Raw genomic sequence first — 26,002 nt, 5'->3', positions numbered from 1 at the left:
ACATGGTCTCAGGGAAGACCTTACCTCCATCATTTGATCACCCTTGGGCCAGTCAGCTGGCTAAAGCATGTACTTAAACCAGATTTAGTTCCTGTCCTTCAGTCAGGACCCTGTGCAGTTTTGCTTTCTGGGCCCCAGTTTCCTCATGTTTGATGAATAGAATATCTAATCTACACCAGGCTGAGGTGGATTCCATGAGTGAACAGATGTACATTTTGTAGAATGGTACTTTGTAAAAGGTACTCAGTAAGTGACCAGTATCAAGTAATGAATTTTTCCAACATCCTGGATTTTCAGATCTAGCCCTTTAGTGTACACATTGTTATAGTTATATGCGCATTTGGTTTTATTTTCTGTGGTTTATTTAATTTGAAAAAACAAATCATACTATGTACATCTATGTACACTTTCATTAACCTGTCGCTTTGCTTGACCTTGTGAGGTAGAGGTTTTTTCCACCCATGAGCACTGGCACATATTATTCCTTTCATCCTCTGCCTGTGCTCCATTTTATTGACATTCTATAGAAATTGTTTAGTGTTCCCCTACTACTGAGTATTTCAGTTGTTTCCATTTTGTGGTCGTAACAAGTCTGTGCTACAGGGAGTAATCTATATGTCCTTGTGCATGTGTGCAGACATTTTTGTTTAACAGGTAGCACCACATGTGGTGTTATACATGGTAATTATAAAAACATCAGCTCAGAGAAGTAGATAAAGCAAAAATTTAAACTTCTTCCATGTTCACTTCCCAGAGGAGCTGCTTTAGCTAGTTTGTGATAATTCACCTAACACAGTTATTGGCATGCTGTAGGTTCTCAGTAAATACTCCTTGAATGAATGAATGTTCCCCACACTTTCTAACAGGGACTAGCTGGTCACTCAAGTAGCTGACATGATGCCTGACATAATAGATTTGCAATTTAAGTGCCTTTAGTTTGTTTTAAAATAACAAAGTAAGGCTATTGAAAATGCAAGTTGCTTGTACATTGTTGGCAAACACTAATTTTTCTTTACATTTCTGGATTCACTATTCCGAAAGTAGCTATCAAGTATCTAGTATGTTCTAGACCCTGTAGGTTCAGTGGTGAGCAAAATGGATGACCATCCCTCCCAGGTTCATGGCTGTTTTTTTTTTTTTTTTCCCTCAACCTAAAAGCCGTAGAGCCATCTCTTGGCATTGCATATGAACCTTCTGCATTCTTCATAACGGTGTTCCATAAAGTGAGTGTCCACACTAAAGTTGTGTAAGTGCTGGGCTCTCTGTTCAGACTGTGAGCTCTGCGAACTCTGCCTGCAGAAACCCAGAGGCACAGGCCACGTTCTCAGTGCCTGCATGACCTCCAGCACGAATGGCCCCTGCATCATGGGGGCCATGTCTGACCCTCACAGATCTGGAGCTCAGAGTCAGTGTCAGGGAGCAGGTTGGACTGCTTTAACAGTTACCTGAGTCCCTGTGAGTTAAAGTAAATGTCACCCTTCTCTCATAGGAGACCCCGAACTGTGGGGCAGTGTTGGGCAGGTGGGTGGCTCTGTACTGCCAGGCTATCCTGAGGGCCAGGCTGCTGCCTTCAGCTGCATTGTCTGTGAGTGGGCAGGTCAGTTCTGGGGTGCAGCAGCATAGAGGGATGGCAGTCAGGAGCAGGTTGCGAGCTTCCACTGTGCCACCTACATCCTGTTGGTCAGAACTTGTCACTTGGCCATACCTTTCTGCAAGGTGGCTGGGGAGAGACCTTGACCTGGTGGCCATTAGCCTTGGAGAAACTCAGGGGCTAAAAGAAACTGTCTCCTAGGGCATGCTGAAAGCCAACCTTGCCCCTTCCCCTAAGTATGGCCTGTCACAGGATGGGCACTAAGGGGGCCTCTAGAGACCTGGGACAGAGAAGTGAATGAATGATAGGGAGCATGTGCCAAGGAGGCACCTAGAAAATATCCCCTGACAGCTTGAAAGGCAGGAAGGGAGAAACATAGTGAGGCAGCTGGAGCTTTGGAGGCAGTGCTGCCACGCTGCCAAAGGCCCCCATGGCCCTCTCTTCCAGAGTGGCACTGAAGGAGCGGAATGGAGTGCTGCCCGAGAGTGACTCGCCAGTGAAGAGGCCAGGAAGGAAGCTGGCCCGGGTCCTGAGCAGTGAGGGGGAGGAGGAGGATGAAGCCCTCACCCCGCCCAAAGGCCAGGTAGGTCCCATCAGCCTGCCCCTTCGTACCGGAAGAAACCCTAACTCCCATTTGCCTGTGGACCTGGGACATTCCCCAGGAGTGGGACAGGTGCCCTAGTTGTGCCCTGGAGCACAGAGCTGTAGGTGTCAGTGCAGCAGGCCGCCAAATGCAGTCCTTTGACCTGTGACCAGGCCAGCTGGAAGGAGGCTGGGAAACGTGGATTTCCTTGGGGCCATCTGTGCATAGCTGGATGTCATATTCTGCTACTTAAACAACATTGTTAACGGGTTCATGGTGGGGAGAATCTGGCACCAAAAACTGTGCCGACAAATGGAGAGATGGCCCAGTGGGACAAGATGCCTGGACTGGGACCAGGACTGTGGGCCAGGAAGGAGAGAGGCTCTGAGGACCAGGCACAGAGAGGCTCTGAGTCCCAGCTGCTCTCAGGTGTTGGGGAGCTGAGCTCAACAGGTGGTCCCTCCTGCCTCCCCTCATCTAGAGCTGTTTTCTTCCCTTTCCAGAAGCCTGTGCAAGACTCCCCACAAGGCTCTCCTCCCAGTCCTGCCATGTCTTCTGGGAACAGCCCCTCTCTCTCCAACACCTCCCCCATGGACATCTCCCCATCCGGGATCCCGAAGCGTCGCACGGGTAAAGACACCAGGGCCCCTGCCCTTTCAGCTGCTATTTTTCTTCCTGCTAGAATTTTTGCACCAGGCAGCCATCCTTACCATGGCCCTGATCTCAGCACTGGGGTCAAGAGCATGACTTCACCATCCACTGGCTGTGTGACCTTGAACAGATGACTTACCTTCACAGAGCCTTGGTCACTTCATCCCTTACAGAGGTGGTGGTCTTTACAGCACCAATGGCACAAGATGCTGGGGGTTGGGGGTAAGAAGTTAGTATAAAGCACTCGGACCTGGCCCCGCCCTCAGGCAGCCCTCAGTGGACACTGGTCGTTGTGTTTGTTGTGTTTAGTGATGGAAGCTGCAGAGCTCAGGGAGAATTCTAGAAGACAGGTTGATCAAGCTGAGCCCGGAAGGGCAAAGAGGAGCCAACTGGGAAAGGAGGAGGGAAGAGCACTAAGGCAGGAAGAGCATGCGTTGGAAATCCTTGGGGCTGCTGGGGGTCTGGGGTGTTGGCCCAGGGAGTGCAGGATTGAGGAGTCTGGGCGTGGAAGGTGGAGGAGGTCCTGCACAGCCAGCCTGAGGAAGGGTGCCTTTGTCCTGAGGGGAGGGGAAGGAAAGGGAGAGGTGCATGACACAGGAAGCTTGGACCCCCACTGTGCCCGTGGCCCGCTGCTCACTGGGAGTGAGGGCACGGTGCTGAGGAGCTGAAGTGTACTGTTGAGTTGTTGTGATTAGATTAACATTCAAAAGCCAGTATGAGCTGAGCATCCCTAATCCAAAAATCCAAATTCTGAAATTCTCTGAAATGAGAAACATTTGAGAATGACATCAGTTCAGCTGGTAAAGTTTATACAAACAGTAAAAGATGAATACTCCAAAATCTGAGGTGCCTCTGGTCCCAAGCATTTTGGATAAGGGAGTTCAGCGTGTTTGGGGTTCAGTTAGTGAAGATTTTGCAGTGCTTTAGCAACAACTTGGATGTGTTGGATCTGCTTTTTCAACTGTAAATTATATGAGACCTAAAATCAGATAAAGTATTTCTGATGAAGCCTTTATGCCCAAGTTGAGATGTTCTCTCATGCTATTCAGTTTTGAAGACTTGGCTTAAAAAAAGAATGCCAATACTTTATTATTGCAGACATGTTGGGATTTCATTTTGGATGTATTGAGTTTAGTAAAATATGTGATGAAACCAAGTTTACCTGTTTTGGGGTTTTTTTTTTTTTTTTTTTTTTTTTTTTTTTTTTGTCTTTTGAGTTTTTTTGTTTTTGTTTTTTAGTGGCTGCTCTGCAGTTTAAGGTCATGTACATGCTCATTGCCTGTCACCCTGGGTAGTGCTGTGGAAAGGGGCACCCTGGGAGCTCAGAAATCCACCAACTCAGAGGAGGCGACGGCTGGGCTGTCTTAGAAGGGATATGCTGGTTGTGCTGAGAAGAGGCAGGTGGAGAATGCTCCAGGCAGGAATCACCTGTGCAGAGGCCTGCAGGGGGCGGGGCTGCTTGTTTGGTACGTCACTGGTTTAGCTGAAAGAGAAAGCTAAGCAGTAGGACGGTGTGGAGAAATTAGCGCAGGAGGAGAGACTCAGGAGGGTGAGGTGGACATCGGGAGACCCTGTCCTGGGAAAATGGACTGTGGGGTCTGGAAGGGTTCTGAGCCGGGAGAAACAGTGCTGCCATGGCTGATAGAAGGTCCATTTGTATGAAGGAGCCCCTGGGGGCCAGGAGACCAGGGAGGAACTGATGCAGTGGTCTAGATGGGCCATAACCATGAAGACGCCTGTGGCTGCCTTTGAGCGGTGCTTCCCCTCGAGTTGCATGTGTTTGGGGTCCTGTAGAAGCAGACTCTGAAGCCCTGAGGCAGGATTCAAGTACAGGATGTTTCTTTGGGAGGGGCCAGACCACAGGGATGACGTGGGGAAGGGCAGCAGCCACGGAACATGTTATGAGGTTGGTTACCATAGTGGATAGCTGGAGCTCATTCTGTGTGACACCAGGGAACAGCATAGACGTAGGCCTCAAGTGACCCCCAGGCTCAAGGGAGCTGGGTGGTCATGCCCCAACTCCTGTCAGTCACTAGGGCAGGGCCTTTACATGGCCTGTGTATTCCCTGCCAGTTTCAGACTTCTGAGCTTCCATAAAGCTTCCATTTGGAACACACAGAGGTAGTAGGACCCCAGGGATGGCCGGTGGGTACTGTGAGCACTTGCTGGTGTCAGGTGCTAAGCCACCACGTCCATCTGATCACTGTTTACTTGTTGGGATTATTTCCGAATGCTGGAGAAGGAAGTACAGAAAGTTTAAGTAACCTGCTCGAGGTCACACAGCCAGGAAGCTGCAGGACTTAAAGGATGAGGGCTGCACTAGGGCAGTGGCTGTGGCCAGGTGCAGAAGGGAAGAGGGTCCAGACTCTTCTCAGGGTCCCTGTCAGTGAGGTCTGCTCTTTCAAGGGCAGGGACAGCCACACTGAGCCCTCTGCCTTCCCAGCTCGGAAGCAGCTCCCGAAACGATCAATTGAGGATGTCCTGGAAGAGCAGAGTGAGGACACGGACAGAGAGCCCAAGAAGAGGAAGCTGGAGGAAGGCGAGGCCCCAGGAGGTGAGAGCACTGTGCGCATGTGCATGTTCACAGGCGGTGAGAGCGCTGTGCGCATGTGCCTGCCCCAGGAGGTGAGAGCACTGTGCTCATGTGTCTGCCCCAGGAGGTGAGAGCGCTGTGCGCATGTGCCTGTTCACAGGCGGTGAGAGCGCTGTGCGCATGTGCTTGCCGGGCGTGGTGGGGTCTCGAGGGCTGGGGAGGAGTGCGGGAAGTCTAACCCTCCCTGATTTGATGCCTGTATCCAAGAATCCAGGCACATCAGTCAGAATTCCACACAGCACAGGAGCTTTGCTCTTGGAAGCATTTTGGAATGCTGGTGTTTGGCCATGTCTAGTGTTTTGATATTAATTTTATGGAAAATATTTCTTTTTCCTTGAACATTTTACCACAAAGTAGAGATTTCCAAACTTTCTTGGTTCACAGTGCCCTTAGTGTCTTGGTAATTTTAAGGTATTACCCCTCAGCTAATACCTTAGGAGTTCCATTTATTCAGTAGTTGTCTGAACAACTACTAAAATACATGCACATTGAAAGAAAAATAATACTTGTATTTTATTTTTAACCACAGTCATTACTAATGGGAGGTGCCCTGGCTACTGCACAGCATCTCAGACTGAATGACAATAGAAAACCCACCCTCATGATTTCCTGTTCCACATTGGTCTCAGCACAGTAATTTTTGTTTGTTTGTTTGTTTGTTTGTTTGTTACTGTGAGTTGAACTTAAGAGTGATTTACCACTTGAACTCTATCCCCAGCCCTTTTTATTTTGAGACAGGGTCTCACTAAATTGTAGAGGCTTACCTTCAACTTGTGTTCCTCCTGCCAAAGGCTCCTGAGTTCCTTGGATTGTAGGTGTGCACCACCACACCTCCCTAGTACTTGATTCTTAGAATAGCAGCCAGCAAAGACCCAAGGGTGCAAAGATGCAGTGTCATTGAGAGGAATATGATCTCACACAGTCTTCCCTTCATATCTGAGAGAATTGGTTCCAGGACCCTTCCTTGGGTACCAAAGTATGCCAATGTACAAACCTCTTACATAAGGTGGTATGGCAATTGCATAGAACCTACATATATTCTCCTGATACAACCTAAATGCTGTGTAAATAGTTGTTGCATTGTGCTTTTGAGGGAGTGACAACAAGAAAAATGTCTGTACATGTTTTCCTCAAGTATTTTTGATGTCTGGTTCATTAAATCCAAGGACGGGGATGCTACATCAGACCAACTAGCGATACTGAAAACTGAAACAGGCCAAGCTGGCAGTGCTAGACTGTCCAACGATGTCACTGGGTTTCCCCTGAGAACGGGAGCTGCCCTGACGCTCCTCAGGGAGTTCCCTGCATGCAGAAGCAGCCCTGGGGACCTAATTATTGACCACTGGGGACCTGGAGTAGGCTCCTCCAGCCACACAGCCTTCACCACACCAGGTTTTCATTTCTTTCATGAAAGATCTCTATTGGGCTCAGTTTATCCATGGCGGATCGCATTTGGTGGAGATTGAATTTTCTATTGGCACTTTCTAGTCGGTAATAAATTTTACCGTAAATTAGGAAGTTTTAGTCATTGTGGTTGCCCAGGGATGGAAGGGTGGGTAGCCTCTGTCTGTTGAGGCGTATTTTTCCAAGTTAGCATGTACAGTTTTTATGGTCATCCTAGAGGTATGATTTTTATGTCAGTTTTCAAAAATTTTATTTTTTGTGTATAACAGGCTATCATATGCATTTTGAACCCTTTCAAATTCTATTTGAGGTGAGTAATTTTCAAAGAATAGTTTATGAGAAGATTTGCATTTGTTTTTCCACTGCACAGGCGAACATTGGGCTTGGATTTCCTCAGAAGTCCCCACAGCTCATGGTCGACCAGAGGCTGACAATCCCCCACTTTACAGGGACAGTCGTCCCTTTGTGTCTCTGGTACTGGTTACTGGAAACCTGCAGACACCAGAATCCAGGGTGCTCCGGTCCCTTACATGAAATGGCATAGTATCTGCACAGAGCCTACATTCTTCTTGACATACTCTGTAAATCATCTCAAGATGGTTCAGAGTACCTGGCATAACGTGAACACCATGAAAACACTTGACACTGGGTTCTTAGGCAACAGTGACAGTAAAAATAAGTGGTACGTGTTCAGTGTAGATGTACTTTTTAAAAATATGTGTATTGAATTCACAGATACAGAGGGCAGCTACGCTTGATTGGTATAAGAATGAACAACAGAGCATCTGGGGTATCAAAGTCGTGTTTTGCTCTCTGATTTTTCTGTGTCATCAGAAGCAGAGTCCCCAAGAGAAAGCCCCACAGAGGCTGAGGTTGTAGAGATGGAGGAAGAAGAGGAAGGCAAGCACCCTAAGACACCCCCTGACCCTCCAGAACCTCCCAGTGAGTTTTTGATCCTCCTCCCCCTGCCCCATCACCCTGGTTTTTGGGTTGGAGTCTGGGGGATGGTTAATTTACTCAGGTGTGGATTCTTCAGCTTGTTGCTTGTATGCAAAATCTGGGAGAATCGGATTCTTCATCAATACATTGGGCTTTTTTTTTTTATATAGTTATTTCTTCCCCAGTCTGTGGGAAAAGAGGAAAGAACCGGTTACCAGTATTTATAGCTTTTAGATGTCATAGGTGCCAATTAAATGGATTCATTGAGCAGTGATTTATTGAGTGGGCTGTACAAGCCAAGTTACAGGCCTCTAGAGGTTGGACTCCACAGGCCATGGTACAGGCGCTGCACCCAGTGTCCCTGAGCCCCACATCAGAGATAGCACTGCAGGGACGTTCTAGTGATGCCATGTTAAATCTGATTGCCTGCAACTGCAGGAGAAGGGGGACCTTCTCTTCCAGTCCTGTTGCGATTTCTTTTCACCACTCCTAGGCCTCCAGTTTCAGGCCAACTCCTTTGATTCCAGTAGTCAGCACCAGGGAGTAAACACCAGGCCCAGGAGGCTCAAAGCCTGGGCTGCAGAAGGGAAAATGGGAGAATTAGCTACATTTCCCACCAGGCAGAATGACCTGGAGGGTCAAAGGGCAACAAGTCTAGAGGTGGAATCAGTGGGCATCACTGTCTGCCCTCTATTACTTAGAAGCAGAGACCCCAGCAAAGACAGAAAACACTGCTGCACCTGAGGCAGTCAGCCAGCAGAGGTCACAGGAAGAGGACCGGAGCAAGCCTCCCCCCAGAGCTCCCAGGATGCTCAGCAGTTTCTTCAGTGAGTGTCTCTTCCCCTCCTCTCCCTGGGCTATGCAGGCAGGAGGCGAGTGGGTCTATCTCCAGAGAGCACAGCAGGTCTTTCTGTCTGTCCCTCTGACTAGAAAGTCTGACCCACTCTTGTCACCCATTGCCCTGAGTGATCGCCACCCTGGGTACCCCAAATGTCAGAGTGATGCTGGGTGCAGAAGGACGGGAGGCGGTGGCTGTCAGGAAAAAACACCCACTGTTCCTGGCTTCATTCCTAGCCCCCCGGAAACCAACCGTCAAAACAGAAGTGAAAGAAGAGGAGTCAGGTGCTCCGGGAAAGGATGAGGCCAAGGGGTGAGTCGGTGTTTGGTCTCACCAGTGTCTCCTGGGCACGTTCCCTCCTCTCCATCCCATGGCCCACTCGGCTCCCGCTTCCTCCTCTTGCAGGGCTTGGCGTGTTGTTTTTCTCCTCTGGAGATCATTAGAAAATGAATGTCTCCAGCTTTGCTGGCCACATGTGGCCCCAGTGGCAAAGCCATTCTTAACTCACATGCTCAAAAAGAGTTGGGTGGAGTGGACCCACCCTGCCCTCCAGCCTCCAGTCTGCCGTCCTGTCTGACCCCCACAGGGCTGGGGCTGGGAGCATCTTTGTGACACCTATAATTGACCCTGCCTCAAACGGCTTCCCAGTGTCCCCAGGACAAAGTCTAAGCCCTTTAGCCACTGAGCGTCCACTCCATCTCCAGCCTTCCCCTCTGTTCCAGTTGCACTGAACCCACCATATTTGGAGGATGCCTCTGGTTTCCTGAGTCCTTCTCTATAGTCCTGGGTGGCCTACGTATGGGGTTAGACCACAGAGCCACCCGTCCCTGTCCTGGCCCCCTGATGCCCACACTGTGTTGGGGTCGTGGGACAGTGAAGATTTAAGCAACCACTTCATTCTAAGTGTTAGTTCTTAGAAGAGAAGATGCCTGGGCCCATCTGTGACACCTCGTAGACAGAAGTGTTGGATGATCAGAGGGTGGACAGATAATGCCCCCTAAAGTACTGAGATCAGACCCCCATCCTTGCCTTCTCAGAACCCATCTGTGGGTCCCCAGCACCCAGGATGAGTGCTGGGCTCCTTGGGGCCCTCGAGATTGCCTGCCCACCTTGCTTCCCAGCTCCTGCCAGGGCCAGGCTCCTCCTTGCTCCACCAGCACACCTTTTCCCACCGGTTTCCCTGCTTCTGAATACAGGGGCCCTGCCTTGAACACTGTCCCCAGCCCACTCTGCCCTCAGGCTCCTCGTCTCTCACCTCAGGGAAACCAGGTGCCCCTCCCGCTTCCCTCCATCAGAGCTGGTGTGCGTCCCCAGCACTGAGGACAAGTGTTCCTTATGTCCCATGGCCAAGTGCCTCCCCCACCAGATTACACACTCCTTCCCTCAGGACCAGGGTCGCTCTGCTCTCAAGGTCCAGTCACTTCCAAGAGCCCCATCTCTGAATATTGCTGCCCTGGAGATCAGGTGTCTGACAAACTTCTGAGGGACATTCCAGATCCAGATAATAGCAGAGTGTAAACAGCAAGTGAGCAGAGTATGTCATGTGGCAATAAGTTTGTAGTGGAGAATGGGCAGGTAAGGACCAGGGGGAGCAACTGGGAGGAGCGGGCTGCAGGAGTCAGGGGGAGTTAGGAAGGCCCCACTAGGGAACATGAAATTTGAGTAAAAGACCTGAAGGAGGTGGGGGCATGATCCAGACTGAGAGAATGTAAGTGCAAAGGTCCTGAGGTGACAGCTGTGGACATCTAAGGGCAGTGAGGAGCCCACATGGCTAGAGGAGAATAAGCAGAAGAGGCAGTAGCAGGAGATGAAGTCAGGAGGTGATGGGGCACAGGTCACTGCCCTTGGGCCCAAACCTGCCAGGCACCTAGCACACATTCAGGAAACATTCGGGGAGAAATGGCGACTGTGACCCAGAGTTCAGTCCAGTTCAGTCTCCTTTTTGTACCCACAGACCCCTGGACCCAACAAGCTACAATCCTGCCAAGAACAACTACCACCCCATTGAGGACGCCTGCTGGACACCAGGCCAGAAGTGAGGCTCTGCCTTCCCAGACTATCCCCCAGTGCCCCTTGCTGTGGGAGGCACCAGCCAGGGCCTTGTGTGGAGGAACTGACCATCCTACCTCCTGTCCTGGGGCACAGTCAGCAGTGTGGAAGGGGACAGTGGGCAGTGAGCAGAGCAGCCTTCACGCCCCGGTGTTGTTAGCGAGCGAGGAGGCGGATGCTGAGGCACTGTGGGGGCCATCCCAGTGGCTCTCGCCTCTTCCTTCCAGGGTCCCGTATCTGGCTGTGGCCCGCACGTTCGAGAAGATCGAAGAGGTTTCTGCTCGGTAATTATCAGGCCTGGGTGGGGCGATGGCCAGGTGCTCATGGACATCCCTGCATCACGATGGACGCTGCCTCCTGCTGCCCACTCCTCCACTCTCCCTTCTCCCCTGACACGTGACCCCGGTCCACAGGCCTATCACCCGAGTGGGTAGCATTTCTGCCTCATTCTGTTGGTCAAAGCAGGACACAAGGGCCCGCCTAGAGTTGGGGGGTCAGGGAACAGGCTCCACCTTGGGGCAGGAACTGCATAAAATCGTGGCAGTTTCCAGTGGGCTGTCACCAGATGTGATTTGGTCTTGCCTCCGTGCCTCAGTCCTGGTGGAAGGAAGTCGGGTCGGTTACAGTGAGGGCCTCCTCACAGCTTCCCCCACAGAGCCCAGGCCTGGGCACGCTCTGCCACCCACGTGCCCTCCCTGCCAGGGAGCCTTCTGCTCTGGGTGTGCTCGTCACCGTCAGCCGGGTGGCTCCAGCTCCTGCAGCTGCTGTCACCCTTTCCTGTCCTCTCCTCACATCCCGCCCCTTCCCACACCTTGACCTTGAAGAGGCAGGGATGAGCCCTGTCCCCTCTTCCAGGCTCCGCATGGTGGAGACGCTGAGCAACTTTCTGCGCTCTGTGGTGGCCCTGTCACCTCCAGACCTCCTCCCTGTCCTCTACCTCAGCCTCAACCGCCTTGGGCCACCCCAGCAGGGCCTGGAGCTTGGCATTGGTGACAGTGTCCTCCTCAAGGCAGTGGCCCAGGCCACAGGTGAGGGGTTGTGGAGGACCAACAGGAGGGGAGCTCAGGAGAGGTGGAAGGGGTGAAAGGACGGGAGAGCTGATAGGAGTTGAAGGTGGAGCCAGGGAGGGAGGACTGGAGAGGGCCAGGTCCCGATGTCACCTTGAAGGGGGTTGTAGGGGCTTCATCTCTGCATCCAGTGCAGACTGGGAGGACTGCGCCACAGGATCTGTGGGGTCCGAGGTGTTGGTCAGTGTCACGACCAGCATCTCCCTTCTCCCAGCCTCCTTTACCTCTGGGGGTGTCCTTGGGGCCCATTCTGGACAATAAGTAAGACTAAGGGACGTCCCACTTCAAATTGGTGACATCAGAAGAGAGTAACAAAAAAACAAAACCAGCAAAAGGCTTGTGTTTGCTGCCATGGGACATAAATGCCACCTAGGAGTGGGACACCCTGGCCTCGGCTCTGGCAATTTCCTCCTGTCTGCACACCCTGCCCACCCAGGCATCCCCGACAAGGCCCTGAGCGCCAGCCGCTCACCGTGGTCTGCGAGCAGGTCTCTGGGGCCTCTTAGGCCTGACATGGTGGTTGACAGGTGCTCCATGAGCCGAGCCAGCCAGGTGGGCAGAACCTCCCAGTGGGGTGTTTGGGGCCTCGCCAAGCATGAGGGATCCGAGAGCACAACCTGGCTGCCAGCCGCGGGAGCTGCGTGACCAGGCGTCCCCTCACCATGCCCACCCTCTCCCCACCAAGGTCGGCAGCTGGAGGCAGTGCGGGCGGAGGCAGCCGAGAAGGGTGACCTGGGGCTGGTGGCCGAGAGCAGCCGCAGCACCCAGAGGCTCATGCTGCCGCCGCCGCCCCTCACCACCTCCGGGGTCTTCGCCAAGTTCCGTGACATCGCCCGGCTCACTGGCAGTGCTGTGAGTGGGGCAGGGCAGCTCACCCGGCACCAGGATGTCGGGCACCCCAGGCCAAGCGTGTGGCGGGAAGGCTTCTGACTGTGGGGACCTGGTGTCTAGAACTGAGTGGACGCTGCTGGGCAGAGAGGGAGGCAGGGAAGGAGAACAGCTGGAGGCCATGGAGGGGGGAAGCAGGGAGAGGTAAGGGGAGGAGGTGGTCTCCCTTGACCACCAGGCATTGTCGTCTCTCCCCTGCCCCAGTCCATGGCCAAGAAGATAGACATCATCAAAGGCCTCTTCGTGGCCTGCCGCCACTCGGAAGCCCGGTTCATTGCCAGGTGAGTTTGCGGGTGAGAGTGCACCTGGCAGGTGAAGGTAGGAGGCCTGGCGACTGGAGTCCCTGCTAACACGCTGGCCTGCTGACCTTCTTTAGGCCTGAAAACAAGAACAAGAGCCAGACCTCGAGCCCAGTTTCCCCTCACAGACTGACCCCTCCCCTTGGGGCAGGACCCTGGGCTCTTGGCCAGGCTTGCCCTGACCAGTGACACCTGCCCTGGCATGACAGGGTGGTGAGCACACAGCCATGAGCTTGCTGTGACAATAGGAGCAAAATAATGCCAAGTGCTTCACCCATCGTTCTCCCAGGGCGGCCCTGGTTTCCTCCTCTCTGGACAGAGGGGACATAGGCATGTGAGTCACACCACCTTCTAGTCAGACAGGCAGGAGCAAGGCCCTGGGACCAGGTTGGGAGGGAGCCAGCCACGGCACACCCCTGCCCTCTCTCCAGGTCCCTGAGTGGACGGCTGCGCCTTGGACTCGCAGAGCAGTCAGTGCTGGCCGCCCTTGCCCAGGCCGTGAGCCTCACACCCCCAGGCCAAGGTGAGCCCTGCCGGCGCCTCTTCCTGTCCATCACTATTAGTGGTCTTCCTTCTCAGAAGCCCATGCCCCACCCGAACCCCACAGCTCCCGCCACTCCAGCCGCTTCTCCCCGAGAAGGGTGCCCAGATGTCTGCGTCTGCATTCCTTTCCCAGCAGTTAACCGCCCACTGTTGCCCTGGTGGGTCTTTTCCTAGAGTTCCCCCCTGCTGTGGTGGATGCTGGGAAGGGCAGGACTGCAGAGGCCAGAAAGACGTGGCTGGAGGAGCAATGCATGATCCTGAAGCAGACGTTCTGGTGAGACCCAGGGGCCTTGGGTGCCGCAGGAGTGCTGGGGAGCAAGGGTGGATAAAGTGGTGACAAATATCAGGAAGGTGGCAGATGTGAAGGGCGGTGACCAGGGGGAGACAGACGCTGACCTGGAGTGAGGACAGCAGGTGTCAGGAGGCCTGGGTTCTGGGTAGGCTTCACAGGAAGAGTCCTAAGAGACTCAGGGAGGGGCTGGAGACTGACCCATAGCAAGAGCTTGCCATGGTCACAGAGAGGACATGGTGGTGAGGTCCCCAGAGCAAGCCATGTAGAGGGACCTTGGCCAGCAGCTGGCCTGGAGCTGGTGAGCAAAACCGTATCAGAGACAGGAGGTCCGCGAGCAGCTCCACACGTGCTCCCAGGTACCTACTGTGGGCCAGCTGGTGAGCTCAGGCCCAGACCAGCTAGGTGGGATCTTTGCAGGGCACCTGGCACTGATGAAATGGGTTTAACTTGATTGGTTTCCCTGCGTAGCTGTGTGGAGGATCACGGGCTTCACGGGGAGGGGTGGGGGTGACATTGGGCCCCCACTAAGGGAGACAGTGACATTGGTGACTGAGGGAGGACATAGGGTGGCAGGGGAGCCACAATGTGGTCATGGAGACAGGCAGAGGCATTCACGGGCCCAGCTCAGAGCATGGGTGAGAGGCCCTTCCCGCGGCACACGCAGACAGCAGCACAGTCCTCAGGTGTGCGGGTTCTAGTGAACTCCCCATCTTGTTCTCACACCCACCCCAGCGAGGTGCCCGACCTGGACAGACTCGTCCCTGTGCTGCTGGAGCATGGCCTGGAGCGTCTGCCGGAGCATTGCAGGCTGAGCCCAGGTACCACCCTCGGGCTCTCGAGCTGGCCACGGCCCGCCCCTGCAGGAGAGGTGCAAGGGGGCCCTGCCAGCCGCCCGCTGAGGACCTAGAGCCCCCTCTCCCCACCAGGACTCAGTCTTGCGACCCCTTCCTTGCCTCCAGAGCTTCCTCTTCTGAGTGGACAGGGTGTGGCAAAGCTATTGAGGTAGCCTAGAGGGCAGTGGGTTGTCCAGAGAGAGTCTCTCCCACACAGAAGTGTCCAGAGCAAGGCAGGTGGGCTCTGTCAAGGCAGGGTCCTTCTGTCTTGTCCCTCTGCCGTCCCAAGGTCTTCGCTCTGCCAGGTGTGAGTTACCACATCCTCGTGCCAGTCAGGGGAGGCAACCACGTTGCTTGTAAGACTGGCCAGACATTGGGTACATGCTCTGTGTGCCTTCCAGTTGCCTTTCCCGGCTGCCAGGGAGCCTGGCAGGTGCCGTCCCAAGTGGGGACCCTTCAGAGAAGTGGAGGCTTTGTCTCTTCTGCAACACTCAAGGGGCAGTAATCCTGGGCCTGTGGCCACCTCCCCCACAGCCCCCTCTGATGCAGGGACTCCTCGCTGTCCTCTGCCCCAGACTCCCCTAATGTGCTTCCCCCTGCCCCCAGGGGTGCCCCTGAAACCAATGTTGGCCCATCCCACTCGGGGCGTCAGCGAGGTCCTGAAACGCTTCGAGGAGGCAGCCTTCACCTGCGAGTACAAGTACGACGGACAGAGGGCACAGGTAGGGGCGGGCACAGTCCTGGCTCCGCATGGAAGCACCAGCCTAAGCACAGAGCCTGCCTCTCGCGAACTGCCTGCGCCTTGCTCTCTGGGCTCTGGTTTCCCCTCCGCAGTGAGCGTGGTAACCCCCAGCACACACTAGCTTGTCGAAGGGTAGCCCACACCAGTCCTGACCTGCGGTGGGGGAGGTCCATGATACCTGCTCCGCTGGGGGCTGCTGTGCGTGAGGCCATCCCAGGAGGTGCCTGTGTGACTCTTAGTGTGCTGACGTGTATGTGTCCTGTGACCCTCAGATGCCCTTGATCCTGGCTCTAAGCCCATGGGTCTCCTGTCCTGGTGGGCTCTGGGCCCATCTCTGTGTTCACCACATGGGGTGGGTGGGCAGTCAGAGCAGGTGGTGTCTATGGAGCTTTGAGAGCGTTGTGAACAGGAGATTCCATAGACAAAGCGTCACAGGCAGATCTTCCAAGTAACACTGAGAAAAAAAGAAAGTGATTTACAGAGTGGTCACGATTTTAAATATAGAACCAGTTCCTGAGGTAACACCATGAGCTGGCTTGTATGAGCCCCACATGGTAACTGTTAAAATAATCAACAATAGAAACCAGGGGCTGGGTGCTGTGGCGCACACCTGTAATCCAGCAACTCAGGAGGCTGAGACGGGAGGATTATAAATTCAGAGCCAGCCCCAGCAACTTAGCAAGGCTCTAAGCAACCCAGACCCTGTTTCTAAATAAAATATAAGAAGGACTGAGGATGTGGCAGAGTGGTAAAGCACCCCTGGGTTCAATCTCCAGTACCAAAAAGAAAAAGAAAATAGAAACGGGAGCAAGCGTATTGGGCTTCAGACCAGTGTGTGCACTGGAAACCAGGGAGACAGCCTTCGGTAGCAGAGGTGGGACTAGAGGGGGTGGTGGGGCAGGAGGTGCCAAGGGGACAGTCACCCAGGTCGCCTCCTTCGGCCTCTCAGCCTCTGCCAGGGAAGTAGGGTCTGAAGAGAAGAGAGGGGCTGTGTGGGGTGGGCTGGACTCTGATGTTCTCTCCTCATCCCTTAATGGCAGATCCACCTTCTGGAAGGCGGGGAGGTGAAGATTTTCAGCAGGAATCAGGAAGATAACACAGGAAAGTACCCTGACATCATCAACCGCATTCCCAAGGTGGGCGCCCGCCTGTGCTTTTCAGGGCTACAGTCGTGATGCAGAATGGTGGGCCCTGCAGGCCAGCAGGACCCCTGGGGCCTATTAGGAGATCTGAGTGCATTTGGCTGACATAACAAAACACTTACTTAAATAGATGCTGTTTTTTCCAAATGTGGGTGGGCAGTGCAGGGCTGCCTCGATGGTGGGCTGGTGTCCTGCATCCAGTTCATTTCTGCCTGTCTCCTCTGCCCTCAGCTTTTCATCACAGTGCTTGTCCGCTTAGAGTCCCCAGTAACTGCCACATTTGCAGACAGAGCAAAGGGGTCCAGCTTCTGCCACTCCCTTGAGAAGACTGGCACTTCCCAGGTCTCTTCCCCACCCCTGGCCATCACTAGGTGCCTTGGCTACCCTAGAGCAGCATCAGCCTGGAAACTGGGATGGAGCCCAGCAGCCTATCTCTCAGCAGGAAGGCAGGGGGAGGCCTCCGGGGCTGCAGGGAGCCATCCTGTGGCTCAGCCTGGAGTCTTGGATCATGAGCCAGAGGTGTAGTGGTTCTGGGCCGTGGAGCTGGGGGTTCCTCTGCACCTGGGGTGATCTGGAGTCTGTTCTAACAGTTCCCCATCAAGGAGCACTTCCCCTTGCCTACCCCTATTCAGACAGGAAAGTGTTTCCTCCAATGAGCAGGAAGCAGTGTTGAGGATTCTGCCGGTTAAGAGGCAGCAAGGGCTCCACACCAGTGGAGGCTCTGATAAGCTCATCAACAGATGTGTTTTCTCGAACCCTGGCCATCCAGCCCTGCCTCTGCCAGAGGCAGCTGCCAAGGTGCTTTTGTCTCAGGCTGGTTTTGTCTCTGGAGCTTCCTGTGGGAGGCATCGCGCAGTCCATGGTCGCCTGTATCTGGCCTCCTGCTTGCTCACTCAGCAGGTGTTACTGGGAGCCTTGCTCAGCCCAGGTGTAATATGGGTGGCCCTAGCCCAAGCTCATATCTTTGCAGGCAGGCAGACCTCTGCCAGACCCTTTGGTTCTGTGATTCCACATGGAGATCAGAGCTCTGAAGAAAAGGACCAGCATGCTCTTAGCTGGTGTGAGAAATAGACTTGATTTAGCCTAGATGTCATGGAAGTAGAGCCTTTGGCCACACAGGCCCAGGGTGCAGATGAAAGGTACCCCCTGGAATTGTCTCTGAGGGAGAAGAAGGCTTCCCGGGTAGGCCATGGACAAGACAGGAGAAGGGTGGGGGCAGGCATCTCAGAGGGATCAGCCTCTGCAGACACCATGGTGGGACAGGCAACAGCTCATTTGAGAAGTGGAGAGGCTGACGTTCTGGGGTGAAGAGAGGCTGAGGGGCGGATGCACTGGGGGAGAACCAGGAGTGACCGAGGAGAGTCCCCACAGCTCTGGGGAGTTGAGGGTGATTTTTAGCAGGTTTGCCTGGTGATCCGATTCAGGGTTTGTCACAACCACCTGTCTGCTGTGAAGAGAGTGGATTGCTAGGGTGTAGAGAGAACCCCCCAGGACAGGGCATCCTGGGCCAACTGTGGAGAAATAAAAAGGGGTGGCTTAGGTTTCAGGGGAAGTCACAAATGTCCTTGGGATTGAGTGTGGTGGAGAGGCAGTGGGAGATGACAGGCTCCTGGGTGTCCAGCTTGAAGGACCCAATAGTCCTTCCTCAGAGAAGGTAGAAGAGGACCTGTATTCGTGTCTCGGGATGAACTTTGGAAGGAAAAGGCCATTTGTTTCCCTATCTGTTTCTTGAGCTCGTTGCCAGCATCTCACCAGCCCTGCATCTCCTCCTCCTCTCTTCAGATTAAACTCCCGTCAGTCACATCCTTCATCCTGGACACAGAAGCTGTAGCTTGGGACCGGGAAAAGAAGCAAATCCAGCCATTCCAAGTGCTTACCACTCGCAAACGCAAGGTAGCACCAGCCTCCCCCACCATCTGCCATGGCTGCATACCGACCCTTTCCTGTCAGTCTGGATGCAGTTCTGACAGCCTTTGGTGAAGTGGCCACTGCACTCCATCCCGGTGTCCCAGTTAGGAAGTGGGAAAAGGCCCTTTCCTGCATCTCATTCATTTTACTGTGAAAGTAGATAGCCCTGGAAGGCCCCTGGGCTTTCCCTTGACCACAGACTGGTCAAAATTGTGGTCTGTCACCACCATTAGCTGCAGAGGGGGCTGGGAAAACAGACTTGAGGGGAAGTGAGGCTGTTGGGGTTTGCTAAGAGCCATCGTGACTCGGGACCTGGGCCCAGCATCATTGCCTTCACAGGTGCAGCCACAGCTCGGGGACGGGAGAGTTGGTGGCTGGTGTGCCCCAGCACAGTGGGAGGGGACGCAGCCTCCCCTGTCTGACTCACCCACTCCTCCTCTCTCTTCTGCCCAATCAGGAGGTAGATGCCTCAGAGATCCAGGTGCAGGTGTGTCTTTACGCCTTCGACCTCATCTACCTCAACGGAGAGGTGGGTTCCACTCTGGCTGGGGCTGCCAAGGGCTGGGGGTGAGGCGTGAGCCTGGGGTGGCAGAGTGACTTCCTTTACTAATTCTACCGTCACTTAGCTAGGAGACCGTGCTCAGGCAGTGCTTTGAATGTGTGATTGCAGGACCCCTGGGGTCCCCAAGGCCCTTTCAGGGGGGTCTGTGAGGTCCTTCTGGCTCCACATCTGTGGGAGCAGATTTCTCTGTGTCTGCCACCCAGACCAACATTGCAGCCATCAGAGTGCCTAAGCAGATGTGAAAAGCCAGACGGTAAGGAAGCTGGAAAAATGGAAGAGAGCAGCACCTCTCTTCTCACTGTTTTTTTGTTTTGTTTTGTTTTTTGTTTTTTTAAATATAGGTGTTTTGTAAAACGTGGTGTTTGGATCTGGAGTGTGGATCAGTGTGTAGCACTTGCTTAACTCATGCAAGGCCCTAGACTCAATCCCCAGCACTTCAACAACAACAAAAACCTGCTATTCAGATGAGCATATTGAATTTATTCTTTAAATGAATTACTATCATTCAAATTTCCTATTTTTAATTTCTAAAATAGTCAATATCAAGAAATGTAACCCACATAAACAAAGACTCTTTGGAGTGAGTCCTCAATGCTTTCTAAGAGTGTAAGGGGGTCACAAGACTGAGAAGTCTAAAGATGGTTGCTTTGGGGTACCCACCAAGTATCTGGGGAGCCTCATGTGTCAAGAGCGTTCTCACCCCAGCCTGAGAGAGGAGAGTCGTCTCCTCCAAGATGGGAAGGAGGGACTAGGAGACTGCTCTCTTCCTTCTCTTGCCTCCTACCCTTGCCTCTCCCAAGATTCCCCCACCCACATGACATTGGGCAAGGAAAAGGCTGACCCCAGTATTGGGAGTGTATTTATATCCTGGAGAGGACAGAGTCTATTCCATCAAGCTGCTAAGGCCAGAGAGCAGGTCAGCATCCACGAGGCTTTTAAATTCCTGTTATGGCAGACGCGAGCAGAGTGTCCACCAGTAGACAAGGTCTCATCCAAGCTTGGCAGCCCACAGCCACGTCTGTCCCACCCACCCTCCTGGGTTTGTAACTGAGGCTCTGTTGGAACGTGACCGCACCCATTTGCTCATGGTCTGTGGCTGTCTCTGCCCTACAACAGCGGGGCTCGGTGACTGTGACAGACACAAAGCCGGGAATACAGTCGCCTTTGATTCTTCAATCTCCATGTCTGTGGGTTCCAACAGCCTAGGATTGAATATACCCACAAGAACTGCATCTGTACAAATGTATGCAGGTCTTTTCTTGTGATTACTCCCTGTTCACACAGCATTGCAAACATTTACGTGTACCTCGCACTAGGTGTGATAGCTAACAGAGAGATGAGTTGAAGTGACTTGCACTTTATACAGATACTGCACCGTTTTATAAACTACTTAAGCATCAGCAGAAGTCCCCACAGATACCAGGGGACAATAGTTTTTACTCTGGTTCTTCCCAGGAAGAAGCTGCCAAGCCCTGTGTGGATGGAGAAAATATGTTCTTGGGAACAAGGTTACTAACCTAATGGCCACTGGCTTCTTTTTCTCCCTTTGGACTGACATTAACAAGAGGTGCATAGAGGCCCTTCCAGCTCCAGCCAGGCCACACCTCTGCCTGATGCTCCGGAGGTCACCAACTAAGCTGGGTCCACCCTCTTGTTGATGACCCGTGCATACGATTCCCTCTGGCCTCAAGGTCGGGGCTGCTGGTCTCTGTTTGCACAATGGCGTCCCTCCCCTCCCCAGTCCCTGGTCCGTGAACCCCTGTCACGACGCCGGCAGCTGCTCCATGAGCACTTCGTGGAGACGGAGGGTGAGTTTGTCTTCGCCACCTCCCTGGACACCAAGGACACTGAGCAAATCGCTGAGTTCTTGGAGCAGTCGGTGAAAGGTGAGGCAGCCGCTCTTAGCTCCCACGAGCTCCCCGGCCTGCCCAGCCTTGGTGAGTCCAGGAATGCCACTGGCCATCTTCTGTGCCTCCTCAGACTCCTGCGAGGGGCTGATGGTGAAGACCCTGGATGTCGACGCCACCTACGAGATCGCCAAGAGGTCACACAACTGGCTCAAGGTGATTCCCACCCCAGCATGCCCACCCAGGCCCACACAGGTCCCTGTGTCACTCGGTGATGTGCCTCCAGCTGCACCCAGAAGCCCTTCCCTCCATCCCACCCACCAGATGCCCTCAGACCTCCTGGCTAACCAGCCCACCAGGAACTGGCTGTGAACCTCTGGCCTCAGCCCTGGGAGCTGTGGAGGAGGCCAGATGGGGCTGCACCGTCCCTAGCAGGCTTCCCTGTTAAGCCAGGAACCTGGAAAGGGAGTCAGCCAGACATGGATGGGATAAAGTAACCTCAGGGCCAGTGAGGATGGGTGTGCTCTGCATCATCCAGAAAAGCCCTTCGGGGGCAGTGTTTGGGTGTGGACCTGGGTGACAGGAAGGACTGGCTACATGGAGGTTGGGCAGGATACTCAGGTGCAAAGGCCCTGAGGTGGGAGGTGTGTGCAGGGCACAGGCCAGGTGGAGTGGAAAGTGGCCCCAGGTCACACAGCCCCTCAGGCCACCATAAGATCAAACTGGATTTTCCTCTGAAAGTTTTGGGGAGCCTGCAGGGGCTTCATATGGGAAGTCACATATCCAATTGCCATTTTGTGGGGGTCCTCTGGCTGCACTAGCTGGGGCCAGGCCTGCTGAGGCCTGGAGGGGAGCTGGGCGGACAGGATGGGAGGATCGAGCAGGAGGGCAGGGAGCTGAGTTCGCAGGCCGCTGTGTGTTCGCCCTGGTCTGCGTCCCCTCCTGGACCTGAAGCAGCTGTGGGCACAGACCTTCCTGCCTAGCGAAGTGTGCGCTTGGGCATCCACAGCCCCGGCGCCAGCTAGGCACATAGATGGCGCCTCATGGCTGTTTTTGATGGACTGGATAAGTGTGGTCCTGGACAGGTGAGCGCAGGAGTCGGCCTCGGTTGTCAGGATGGAGGGAGAGAGGGCTGCAGGGTGGCCTGGGGGCCCACCTTGCCCCTCCCTGCCTCAAGCCTGGAGGCTCTTCCCAGGTCTCCTTGCGGTGTTCTTCCTGGAAGTTCCCAGACACCCCAGTCCCTCCTCAGCCCACCGATGAGCCTCCAGCAAGTGAGCGTGCCTGGCCCCTACTCACCTCTGGCTCCTCTCCCCAGCTGAAGAAGGACTACCTGGATGGCGTGGGCGACACGCTGGACCTCGTGGTGATCGGCGCCTACCTGGGCCGGGGGAAGCGGGCCGGCCGGTATGGGGGCTTCCTGCTGGCCGCCTACGACGAGGACAGTGAGGAGCTGCAGGCCATATGCAAGGTCCTGGGGAGAGGTGCCCACCACCGAAGCAGGAGAGCAGTAGATCAGACTCTGGGGGCCTGGGCCAGGTTGTCTCCTCCTCCACGGGGGAACGACCGTTTTCCTGGTTCTGTGTGTTTTTCTGATTCTGTGAGTGAGTCTTGCTTCAAACAGAAAAATAGGCTCATCCAGAAGGTATGCGGAGGGAGTGGAGGAGCAGAGGTCAGCTGACAGGAGGGAGAGGCCCCAGGGGCCAGGCAGCTCCGGGCCTCCTTAGGGATCTGGGCTTCTCCTCTTTCTCCATGGTCCTGTTTGTCCTGTGTTCTGGCGTCATTGTCGCAGTGTGGCTGCAGGTGTTCTGCTGTTGTGGGCTTCATGCCCCAAGCTGCAGGAGGAAGGCTGGAGGGCAAGGAGGGGCGACTGCCTGCCAGGGCCAGGGAGCACCCTCTGCCCAAGTTTCCTGTCAGTCTTACTCCATGGCCCACCCCCATCTGCAAGGGGTCCTTGGGAAATGTGGGGTTTGTTTTTTAAAGTTTAGAAGCATTTTAGAGCTGTGCACATTGTGACTGGCCTTTCCTGTGCATTTCCTGTTTTCCTGTATCCAACGACTTTGGGTCTTCTGTCATAGAAACAGAACGAACTACCACCCAGAAAGAATCCCGCTGCACAAGCATAGAAGCAAAGGAGGGGGTGTTTCATTCACGTTCTTATCATGTTGCAATTTTCTAAGTGATTTTCTTTTCTTTTTGTCTTAAAAATGACTTCATTTCAAATGCTGTCCTGGGTTTAATAGCATGGTAACCTGAGTTACCTGCACAGGAGTCTGGGGGCCAGGTCCCATTTCCTGAGCCTGCGCCCTGTCATGGATGGTTAGACTCCTGGCATCCTCACATATGTCGTCAGCCCACATCAGTGATGAGAGTGATCTTGTGACTCACCACATCTTTGGGCACCAGTCTGTCACCATTTACATTATTTCTGTAGCAGAGATACTTTAAATAGCTATTGTTAGGACAAGAGGGGGAAAAACTTAAGGCTCAATATAGTCAGAGAGAGTTCCCGTTGAGATTTTCTGTGAGTAGTTTAACGGCGGCCGTCTTGTCTGCTGGCTGTGACTGTGACTGGGGCAGTGAAATTCCTGGCAGATTAAGATGGGAGGTTTGGGCTGGTTTGCAGGTGGGTGGATGTGGATGAGCCCAGGGGAGTGACTTCCTAGCCAGGTGGCGCAGTGAGTGACTGAGGGAGCACCTGCTGGGTGAGAGGCGGCGACCGCCTGGGGGTCCTGGCCAGTGCTCAGCATCACCCCACCCCTTTGCCCTGACTTCTGTGGACTCTGGGCCTAGAGTGGGTTGGGGAGTGTCAGCATGCACGGGAACAGTCCTCAGGTAGCAGAGCAGCGAGGTGCCCGCCAGCTTCTGACCTGCCACGTGCTCCCTGCAGCTTGGAACCGGCTTCAGCGATGAGGAACTGGAGGAGCACCACCAGAGCCTGCAGGTGAGCCCGGTGGCCGCGGGCCTGGCCCGATGCCCTCGCTCTGTACAGGTGCCTGGCCGCCGGCCTCTTGGGGCTCAGGGTGTGGGCAGGAGGGCAGTGGCAGGAGGATGGGCTTTGAAGCTCCACATGTCCAGGTTCAAGGTGCAGCTCTGCCAGCTGCCAGCTGCCAGCTGGTGACCCTGGCCAAGAGGCCTCGTCTCCCTGAGCATGATGCATTGACTGTCCATGGCAGCATGGAACCTGGGGAGGGGTTCCTGTAGGGTGGCCTCCGAGGTGCTTGGTGAGCCCCTAGGGGAGGGAGTGTTGTGGTTGCAGGTATTTGGGGTCTCTGTCCTGTGTGTTGGCATCTCTGGGTCCTGGCTCCACCTCTGTCCCGTTCTTTGGATCTTTCTCACTGTCCTCTTCTCTCTGCGTCTCCGTCCTCCACTCTGAGGGGCCTCTGCCCATCACCACCCCTAGTCTCTGTCCCTCCCTCTGGGTGTGTGCCTCTTCTGTCTTACTGTCCTTTTCTTGGCTCCGGGGCCCTGTCTTCTTTTACCCTGTCCTCCATGCCTCATTCCTTCTCCATCATTTTTCTTTACGGGTGTCCGTCTCTCTGTTCTTCCTCCATGTTCTTCCCTCTTGCCCTACTTCCTAATTCTCACACCTGCTGGCCTTGGCTTTGAGATCTGAGACCCTCTTTCCTGCCGCATACCATAGGCCCTGGTGCTACCCACCCCACGCCCCTATGTCCGGGCCGACGGTGCCGTGGCCCCTGACCACTGGCTCGACCCCAGCGCTGTGTGGGAGGTGAAGTGTGCGGACCTCTCTCTCTCCCCCATCTACCCTGCTGCCCGGGGCCTGGTGAGTGCGGGGGCCTACGGGAGAGTGGATCTCAGGCCCACATAGTGGTTAAGAGAGTTTTAGAGTGTCCAGTAATGAGGTCAGAAATCATTTCTCTAAAAAAGCAGTTTAGAACTGTGACATCACTTGATTAGGGTCGTGGTCCTGCCTGAAGCTCTGTAGTGACTTTTGACAACTTGGATCTTCTTTGAGGTCACTTGGTTCAACCCCTAGGCATCTCCTTCCAGGCCCGCAGTTGCTTCCTTGCCTGGGGATTCTCGCAGCACTGAGTGTAAATTCCAAGCGTGCTGCACCGGGTTCTGCCAGAGCAGCCCAGGCAGGGAGTGTGCAGCAGGGGGCGCCAGCGGTGACTGCAGGGTGACACAGCACATCAGGGAGCTGTCCCTTCTCATCCCTTTGAGTAGGGAGGCACACCTTTCCAGTGTCCTGCAGGTCTTGTCCCATCCTTCAAAACCTGGCAAGCACATTTCACAAGGAGATAGCACCTCCAAGAGCCAAAGTGACTGGCCAGTGTCACCAGGCTCTGAGGGCGGCAGCTGGGTAGGAGCCCCACGCGGGCCCAGCAGCTGGTACCTCTGAAGCACAGGCACAGGACCCAGGCTCTTCCTCAGCTGCTCTGCTCCCCTACTGCTCAGTCCCTCTGTGTGGATCAGGAAGCAGCCAGGGTGGAGGCGGGAGGAGGACCCTGGTGGGAACGCCCAGGGCTCTGGCTAGTGTACCCAAGCCACGCCTCCACCTCCTCCCCAGGTGGACAGCGAGAAAGGCATCTCACTTCGCTTCCCTCGGTTCATTCGTGTCCGTGAAGACAAGAAGCCAGAGGAAGCCACCACCAGTGCCCAGGTGAGGCCCTTGGAAGATTGAGTTTGCTTAGCGTGGGCTTGCGTGGCTAGACTGGCCTCTTCAGGAGGTGGGGGCAGCAGGATGCTGCTGATCCCCCCCCCCAACCCCTCCTCAGGTGGCCTGTCTGTACCGGAAACAAAGTCAGATTCAGAATCAACAAGGTGCAGGCTCAGACTCCGACCCTGAAGATTTCTACTAAGGCCTGACCTCCCGGGGGCTGGGACAGAGGCGGAGGAACCGGGGGTGTGGACGTCTGCTGCTGCACTCTGGCGTGTGTGTTAGGGGTGGTGCTGGGTCTGGGATTCATTTGGTTATTTCTTTCAATAAATAATTACCGAACTCCTGGTGTGTGACAAGGGTCATGCTGGGCTCTGGGCTCTGGGCTCTCACACTGGGCAGCAAGGAACAGTGATGGGGACTGGGAGCCTGTGCTGTACCTCAGGGCCCTCCACAGAGCTGGTGGAGTTTGCCCCATGCTGTATGATGACAGCTGACAGTCACCAGCAGCCATTGAGCACTGCACACAGGGACAATGCAGCCAAGGACTCAAATATACTGTTTTGTATTGGACCGTGACAGTTTATTTTAGCTTGTTGGACCTCCAAGC

At 54.4% G+C, this 26,002-nt stretch overlaps 1 protein-coding gene across 7 annotated transcripts in view; it reads left to right on the top strand.

Annotated features, from left to right (window-relative positions):
* Positions 1-25,738, top strand: part of Lig1 (DNA ligase 1) — a 32,409-nt gene extending 6,671 nt beyond the window's left edge. For 4 of the 7 annotated variants that reach the window (XM_047537833.1, XM_047537831.1, XM_047537832.1 and 1 more), the window contains exons 4-28: positions 2,039-2,174; positions 2,678-2,804; positions 5,269-5,379; positions 7,657-7,764; positions 8,463-8,588; positions 8,836-8,911; positions 10,554-10,634; positions 10,876-10,932; positions 11,504-11,676; positions 12,401-12,567; positions 12,808-12,884; positions 13,334-13,425; positions 13,620-13,719; positions 14,470-14,555; positions 15,177-15,292; positions 16,353-16,448; positions 18,237-18,347; positions 18,820-18,891; positions 20,666-20,810; positions 20,905-20,987; positions 22,087-22,239; positions 23,659-23,712; positions 24,412-24,555; positions 25,303-25,395; positions 25,511-25,738. In XM_047537833.1, coding sequence (XP_047393789.1) covers positions 2,039-2,174; positions 2,678-2,804; positions 5,269-5,379; positions 7,657-7,764; positions 8,463-8,588; positions 8,836-8,911; positions 10,554-10,634; positions 10,876-10,932; positions 11,504-11,676; positions 12,401-12,567; positions 12,808-12,884; positions 13,334-13,425; positions 13,620-13,719; positions 14,470-14,555; positions 15,177-15,292; positions 16,353-16,448; positions 18,237-18,347; positions 18,820-18,891; positions 20,666-20,810; positions 20,905-20,987; positions 22,087-22,239; positions 23,659-23,712; positions 24,412-24,555; positions 25,303-25,395; positions 25,511-25,594 — 2,668 coding nt within the window. In that variant the 3' untranslated portion in view covers positions 25,595-25,738. The remainder of the gene's footprint in view (positions 1-2,038; positions 2,175-2,677; positions 2,805-5,268; positions 5,380-7,656; positions 7,765-8,462; positions 8,589-8,835; positions 8,912-10,553; positions 10,635-10,875; positions 10,933-11,503; positions 11,677-12,400; positions 12,568-12,807; positions 12,885-13,333; positions 13,426-13,619; positions 13,720-14,469; positions 14,556-15,176; positions 15,293-16,352; positions 16,449-18,236; positions 18,348-18,819; positions 18,892-20,665; positions 20,811-20,904; positions 20,988-22,086; positions 22,240-23,658; positions 23,713-24,411; positions 24,556-25,302; positions 25,396-25,510) is intronic. The other 3 variants (XM_047537837.1, XM_047537836.1, XM_047537835.1) reach the window with 3 other exon arrangements.
* Positions 25,739-26,002: the final 264 nt, after the last annotated feature.

Source organism: Sciurus carolinensis, unplaced genomic scaffold, assembly GCF_902686445.1.
Source record: "Sciurus carolinensis unplaced genomic scaffold, mSciCar1.2, whole genome shotgun sequence".
Classification (NCBI taxonomy): domain Eukaryota; kingdom Metazoa; phylum Chordata; class Mammalia; order Rodentia; family Sciuridae; genus Sciurus; species Sciurus carolinensis.
Note: the sequence above shows the minus strand (reverse complement) of the source record. Positions and strands in the feature narration are given on the sequence as shown.